The sequence below is a fragment of the Hippocampus guttulatus genome, chromosome 2, assembly GCF_054856545.1.
Source record: "Hippocampus guttulatus isolate MCC_2025c chromosome 2, RoL_Hgut_1.0, whole genome shotgun sequence".
Classification (NCBI taxonomy): Eukaryota; Metazoa; Chordata; class Actinopteri; order Syngnathiformes; family Syngnathidae; genus Hippocampus; species Hippocampus guttulatus.
In genome coordinates, this window is record NC_141262.1 from 23205744 (window position 1) to 23213131 (window position 7388).

At 44.0% G+C, this 7388-nt stretch overlaps 1 protein-coding gene across 3 annotated transcripts; it reads right to left on the reverse strand.

The window, feature by feature from the left end:
- Window positions 1-17: 17 nt before the first annotated feature.
- On the reverse strand, window positions 18-7388 carry LOC147209069 (solute carrier family 2, facilitated glucose transporter member 4-like). 3 transcript variants are annotated; one of them, XM_086104643.1, is made up of 11 exons: window positions 7209-7388; window positions 6075-6170; window positions 5632-5792; window positions 4946-5070; window positions 4748-4863; window positions 4508-4670; window positions 3691-3878; window positions 3522-3626; window positions 1972-2073; window positions 1686-1889; window positions 18-1123 (listed from the first exon to the last, which is right to left on the reverse strand). In XM_086104643.1, exons 1-11 carry the CDS (start codon window positions 7239-7241, stop codon window positions 902-904), a joined length of 1515 nt encoding a protein of 504 aa, XP_085960769.1. In that variant the 5' UTR covers window positions 7242-7388; the 3' UTR covers window positions 18-901. The 3 variants fall into 3 exon arrangements, with proteins under 3 accessions (XP_085960769.1, XP_085960772.1, XP_085960771.1); XM_086104646.1 differs by lacking the exon at window positions 7209-7388 and adding an exon at window positions 7085-7174 and having other exon boundaries at window positions 5632-5698; XM_086104645.1 differs by lacking the exon at window positions 3522-3626.

Consider the following 7388-nt stretch of genomic DNA (forward strand, 5'->3'; position numbering starts at 1 on the left):
GTTTGCAATTCTGAGGATTCAGTCCTGTTATTTTTATTGCTGTTCATTTACAGGAAATGTACACAAACATCACGCTTTAAATGTTTAAATTAATATCTAGACAAAAGAGGTATAGATGAAAAGGAGAGAGGCTCCAGAGCCCAACTGCCTATGAACCGTTAACCAGGACGCGTATTTGACTAAATTTCCTTGATTGCAACGTTATGACAAACCTTTTGCAATTCAGCGTTGGCCGTCTGTCTTGTACGTGCTCAAAATTGGGCAACCATCGTTCATATTTTACAGGCCGAGGGAGGTTTAAGTTTCTGGTTTCAAACTGTGGCGCACAATGACAAAAATGCAAATATACTTTTTTTTTTTTTTTTTTTGTAACTTTGCATCACTCATCTGGTTGTAGGTACAATTGGGTAGCTATTTAGCCAAACGGTTAAGATGAGGGAATTTGTACAACTGCCAATGAGAGTTGTCAAATGTCTCGAGCATGCTATCACAAAAACGTGACTTTTTAAATTTATTTTTGGGGGGTGCTTAATTGTTACGATTGGACTTAAACTAAATGCAAGAGTTGTGCCTTTTCAAGATTTGTGTTATCAAACTTGATCCACACGCTACATATTGAGAATGATCATGTTTTGATAATTTAGCCTCAGCTCGCGTATGTCTTGCCTTAAAATCGGACGAAACATCTTTGAGTTCCTCTTCTGAGTACCCGAAATTAATTATTCTTTTTAATAGTCTAAGATATATCATTAAAGTGCAAAAATTCCAGTGTGTGGAATTAGAAGTAAATGCGCGTTACGTATTCCCTGGAAATAAGTGTTAGGTTTTTTTTTTTTTTTTCTTAACACAACACTCGGATTATAAATACAACAAAAGCCTTCCAGTGTCGTCATGGAAATTGTCAGTTAATGCTTTCGTCCCCAAAGTAGTCCAGTTCCGTGCTCGTCTTGTTGAGTTCCATATCCATGTCCATCATGGCGTCGTCTGCTGAGGCGTGGTGGAAGTTGGCGGAAATCTGGTCGAAGGTCTTGCCCCGTGTCTCGGGCACGCGGAAGAAGGTGAAGACGAGGAAGAAGAGCAGCAGCGCGGCGAAGATCAGGAACACGTACGGTCCGCACAGCTCCTGGGTGCGGAGATAAATGAGTTGTTTGATGTGGTGTACTTTGGATCAGGAGACCACTTCTCATCCAAAGGAACAGTTCATGATCCAAAGCCTAACACATCGCCTATCCCTGATTCAAAGTTACCCCTCATGATCCAAATCATACCACATCATTAGGATCTAATATAAAGAATCTTTATGCTTTGGATCACGAGTTGGTTTTGATAGATGTGTGATGTGGTGTGCTTTGGATCATAAAGAGTTCCTTTCAATGGATGAGGCCTGATATACTGTATGTGTTGGATCGTAATTTCGTCCTTTTGACAGATGACATGATGTGGTACGCTTTGGATAACCTGTTCCTTTTGACTGGTATGATGTAGTATGCTTTGGATCATGATTAGTTCCTTTCTATCGATGGCCTGATGTGGCATGCTTTGGATTATGACCTATTCCTTTCGCTAGATGTGATGTGGCATGTTTTGGATCATGACATGTTCCTTTTGCTGAATGCAACGATGTGGTATGCTTTGGATCATGATGTTGTTTTTTTTCCGAGGGTTGTAGGAGTGGGCATACTCACAGCAACATACTGGAAGCCCATGCCAATGACGAAGTTAGCGGTCCAGTTTGAGCAACCTGCCACGGCCATAGCAGCTGGCCTGGGACCCTGCGAGAACAGCTCGGCGACAATGAACCAAGGGATTGGACCCGGACCGACCTCGAAGAAGGCCACGAAACCGAAGATGGACAACATGCTGACGTAGCTCATTGCGGGGACGGTGTCCTGTGAGGAGTTGGAAGGACAAGCATCAGGAAATAGCCTGTGCCACTCCAGGCGGCCTGGAAAGCTGGGGTGGCGGACTGACCAATAAACTGAGAGCTACGGTCATGACCACGGCGCAGACACACATGCCGCCCAGCCCCAGCATGTGGAGCGTCCTCCGGCCCATCCGCTCAACTAGGAAGAGCTGTCAAGAAATTGCTGTTAATTCCTGGCAAAAATCTGCAAAGTATTCACAGCAATCCACTTTTCCATATTTTATGTTGCAGCCACCTCAAAATTTGATACCCAACAACCCATCATGACAATATAAAACATGTTTGCTTCTACTGTTTAGGTTTTTGCAAATTTACAGTATTAAACATAAAAAATAGGGCTATGTTTATACTGCAGGTCGATTCCAAACACTTCATGGACGCATCTGTTTTTCTAACATGAACGACCTCATTAATAGATCAGATTTAACAAAACAAAATCCAGATTTGACATCATACGCTGCAGTAGTGTGAAGGTAACCTAAGAAATCACAAGTCCAGTAGTCCCGGCCTGTGATAGATGAAAATCTGCAAAATAAGCAACCATTGATGTATTTTATTTGTATTTTAAAATTGTATGATAAAATATGCTTATGATATGCAGGCATTGTTATTGTCCTCTTGGGGTCACCATCCTCAAATTGTCTACCATAGCAATTATTTCCATTAATTAAAAAATAACATTCATAATTGAGCCACTATTTTGTCTCCTGGCTTCTCATTTTAGAACTAGTTATCCATCAATTTGTTTTGTGTACAGTAAGACGTATTGAGAGCATCAAAAATGTATATGGCTTCACAATTATGCAAGGATGTGAGTCATACCTCGATTTTCAAAAGTCTCTATTCTCAACCAAATCGCTCTTCGACCAGTAAATTCAAGCTTTTTAAGCCTCGTATTACGATCGAAAATCGGTTTTCGTCCAAACCCAGTAAACCCCAAAGCGCTGCTCGACTCATCTCGGCTTCCTTACAGGAGGAAGTGACGCTTCCTCGTGTAACGTTCTTTGAGAGCAGACGTGTTTGTTGTGATATACGCAAATCTGACAGTTTTTTCTGTTATTTGTGCATAGTATATTAGCCCCTAATCGTGGGCTAATAAAATAGTTTCGGATTTCGAACAAAAAGCTTTTCGAGCAGCCTTCTGGAACGGATTATTGTCTAAAACCGAGGTATGACCGTAATTACAATATGGCCTGCGACAGTGTCTGCGACTTTGGAGTGTGTGCACCTTTAAAAGGCGGAGCCTGTCCAGGTGAGTGACATGGAAGCCAGCGAATGAGAGTGTAGAGGCTCTTTTGGCTCAAGTTTCCAAATCGCCCCAAGTTTCCAAATCGCCCCCACTTCAACCTGATGGAGGTTGAGTGCTAAGCTTCTCACCACATACTAAAAAAATGACTAATTGTTGCCAAAGGTTCTTCAAAGTATTGAGCGAAGGCTGTGAGATGGAAAACGTCATGACTAAATATTGTTTTGTAATTAAAGGCAAAAGACGAATTTATCCTACTTTGGAATTTAGCTGGAACACAAAATGAGGAAAAAGTGAAGCGCCCCGAAAGCATTTCGGTCGTTTCTGAAATGAAGAATTGTTCCGACTGACCGAGACCACGGTGAAAGCACAGTTCACCACTCCGGCTCCAATTGTGGCATAAACTGGACTTTGGACCCCGGCCTTGGTAAAGATGCTGGTGGAGTAGTAAAAAATCTGCACGGACGCACGACAAAAACATCACCTGATGGATTTTGCTCACGGGCTGTTGACGGCTTACCGCGTTGATCCCGGAGAGCTGCTGGGAGAGCTGCAGCAGAATGGAAATGACCATCGGCTGGCGATGCAGCGGCGACCGGAACAGCTCCGCGATGGACACCTTCCTTTCCATGTCCATCCTCCTCTTCTCCTCCTTCATCTCCGCCAGCAGGTCGCCCACTTCCTGGCGCCCCGTCAACCTCCTCAGGCCTACAAACCCGACGGCAATGCCACTTAAACTCCTGCTGGTCAATCACATTTGTTTGTTTACTAGCGAAAATGATTTTTTTCACAGCTACCGTCATCACTATTGATGATCAACGAGCCCAGGAAGAAGAGGAGGGGAAGTAAAGAAGGAAGGTGAGGTGGAAGGAGAGGAGGAGCTAAAGAAGGTGGGAAGAGGAAGAATTTGAGGGAAGAAAAAGATGAGGAAGAAAGAAAGACTGGGAGGATGAGGTGAAAGAATGAGAAGAATAATATAAGATAAGAAAACTTTTATTTGTCTCACAATGGAGAAATCCCCAATTGACAGAATACAGAAGGAGTACAAAAAGACGAAAGAATCGGAGGATGAGGTGTTGGAAGAAGAGGAGGGAGAAGGAAAAACCAAGGATGGCGCTACACTGGATCTAGGGGGGTCCTATAGCCCCGTCTGAAATATGTGGTGCCCCACTTTAGCCCCTGGAGCGTTATATTTTATCCATCAATCCATCTTCTGATCCGCTTTATCATCTCAAGGGTGGCGGTGGGTGCTGGAGCCTATCCCAGCCGTCTTCGGGCAGTAGGCGAGGGACACCCTGAACCGGTTGCATTATATTTGTGATTTTATTCAATTTCACCTCTCTTGGCGTGGTGCTCCTGACATCGGATGATGTAGAGAAAGCGGGGGCTCTCGGGGCAGAACGGTAGCAGCGCCATCTGGAGGACGGTCGGCAACACCGTCAGCCCCATGAGGATGGGCCACAGCTCCTCACCTCCCAGCAGCTGCTCCAGCCCTAGAATCTGAACGGAAGCGCCTTAAAATCAGTGACTGTCCCCCAACCGTCCTTCATTGGAAAAATGGTCACCAGCCATCTCACCTGCGCCAAGAGAATCCCTGTGACGATGGCCAGCTGGTGCAGCGTACCCAGCGCCCCGCGCAGACTGGTTGGCGCTATCTCGCCCACATACATAGGGGTCAAGCCGGATGCCAGCCCTGGGGTGGGGTCCAACCAAAAGGAGTGGCGTGAAACGCGGCGCAGCGGAAGAAAAGCGCGACACTGCGGCGAAGCGCTCACCGCAGTAGGCGCCGATGACAAGGCGTCCAAGGATCAACATTTCAAAGGAGCGACACACCTTGGACAGGCCCATCAGCGTCCCACCCATGAAGGCTAGCAAGTTGTTGATCAGCATGGCTTTTCTCCTGCGATCAGGAATTTAGGATTTATCAACAGCGATTCACTTCTTTTGACACAATTGCAGTTCATCCTGGGTCCGACATTAATGGTGGCCCGATGGCCATGGACCAGTCACTTAAAGATATTGTGCCAATTTGGTAGACCGTTTTTTGAAAAGCTTAGCGGGTCGGCACAGCAGAAGTAATGTATTGGAGATGGACCTGACATTTTTATTCATAAATATGTGAACCGTGTGCATCAAATCCTCTGAATCGTCGTTTTTAAATCATCCGTGGGGGCCACGTGAACAATCAAGGTAGTCTGCAAGTGCCTACTTCACGGTGCAGATGTCCACCACGTCAAGACTAGTGCACAACTAACACACCGCATTTAAAGGGCTGATTTGATTGACCACATTTCAAATGCGGCTGTGAACACCGTCACAGCGGTGCAACCATCCCTCTTGCAGATCTGCCGGCATGTGTTCGTCTACGAAATTTCCAAAATTGGCTTTTCGAGTCAGACCATGCACCACGCAGGATGAATGCAAGCCACCACAAGCCAAGTTTCAAGTTGGGCTCCCTTACCTGCCCAGCCACTCGGAAACAAAGCCGACGCAGAATGAGGACAGCATCCCGCCGATGGAGAAGATGGCTACGGACAGGGACCACAGAGACGTGAGGGTCCCCGCTGGGATGGCTTGCCCGTAGCGGTGCACCCATGTGGCGTTGTAGTCCTCCTCGATGATCTGAGCGCACGACAACATCAAGTCACGAGCTCGCGCTTGTCGTGCGCCAAGGCCTGTGTTCAACATAAATATCTCGGCCCCTATTTTGGTTTTGCTTGTCAGCTGGCGTTTGCGTGACACTCAAGGTGAAACGGGTCACATGACTCGCCAGGAACAGCCACGAGGTTGAACCTCACTTGATGAACCGTTCAATGCAATTTTTGAGCTTTTTAGTTTGACAGCAACTGTATGTAGAACTTAAACTGATTACCTGATCTAATTGGAATGAAATCTTGCTCGTACCTTCTGAGGTGCATTGATGACACCGATGTTGTATCCAAACTCCAGGGATCCCAGTACAGCAGTGAACACGGATAGGGCAAGGGTTCCAGTCACCGTCTGCAACACACACACACACACACACACACACACTAATATTGACATCTATTAATATAACCCAGATATTCCCAAAATACAGGCACCTGTTTCCACGGTGACAGACATGGCACCTTACCTCCGCTCTCTGATGTTATGCCTTTTGTTAAATGGGACCTCCCACAAAGTTACGCATATAATAATAATAACAACAATGATAATATTGAAAGTCATTTACTAATTTGGACAGTGAGCTTCCATTGTACAAATAAAGAAAAAAATCCCCTATTTTTTTCTCCATTATGTCAAAGCTAATATCGGGGGGGAAAAAATTTATTATTTAGATCAATTTAAGGTCTGAATAATAACAAAATATTAGCATAAACGTAGTTTAAAATAATTTTAAAAATTAATACGGGTTTACCAAATGAAAACTAAAACTGAGTCGCCACTGTATATTTTTAAATGAATGCTAAACAATTTTGAAAATAAAATCATAACATTAATAAATAAATCTCTCATAATTTTCAAAATACTTGTAGCAAAATAACATGAATATTTATATATTTTTAAAGTAAACACATCTTTAAGGTTAGCTATACATATATGTGTATATTGATATCCAATAAGGATCTATTTATTATGATCTAAATTGCTCATATTTATAATGGCAAAACTGATGATTTTAATTTTAAAAATATATTTTTAATTAAAAAACAATAATATTTTCAAATTAAAAAAGAATAATTCTACCAAATTTGAAAGAAATATAAGCAGTATAAATATTTACCATAAAAACTAAACAGAAAAAAATTGGCTATGGGATAGATTCTATTTACCACTAGATCATAATAATCTCGTGGAGGCATACCCAGTTGACATTGTTTGTGCAAGAAGCAGTCAAAGAGGTGGCCTCAAGGTCAAAACGCAGAACTAACCCAGGAATGTTTTCTTTATGGAAGCTGGACTTTTTCACCAAAGAACTCCAGAAACTTTTCATCCCTATGGCGATCGGCCTGCTCGGCCGTAACCCTTTCGAACACACCTCCCAAGGCCACTGACCTCTCCTCCCAGTTGCTGAAAGCCGGCCGGCATGACTTTTGGCAGCTTCGTCAAGCTCCACCCGAGAGAGAGCGTGCCTGGCAGCTCCCCTCTTGGACTTCAAGCTTGGAGACAAAACGCGATCAGATCCAAAAAGCAAACGTGCCCCGGTCCTGCTTTTCAGCAAGACTGTCCACTGTC

Coding starts and splice junctions, on each gene's coding strand:
- LOC147209069 (XM_086104643.1), bottom strand. CDS start 7,241: ATGCCGGCCGGCTTTCAGCAACTGGGAGGAGAG. Junction 4,864..4,945: donor TGTCATCGGCGCCTACTGCG/GTGAGCGCTTCG, acceptor ACCCCACCCCAG/GGCTGGCATCCGGCTTGACC. Junction 3,879..4,507: donor GGAGCACCACGCCAAGAGAG/GTGAAATTGAAT, acceptor TCGGGTTTGTAG/GCCTGAGGAGGTTGACGGGG.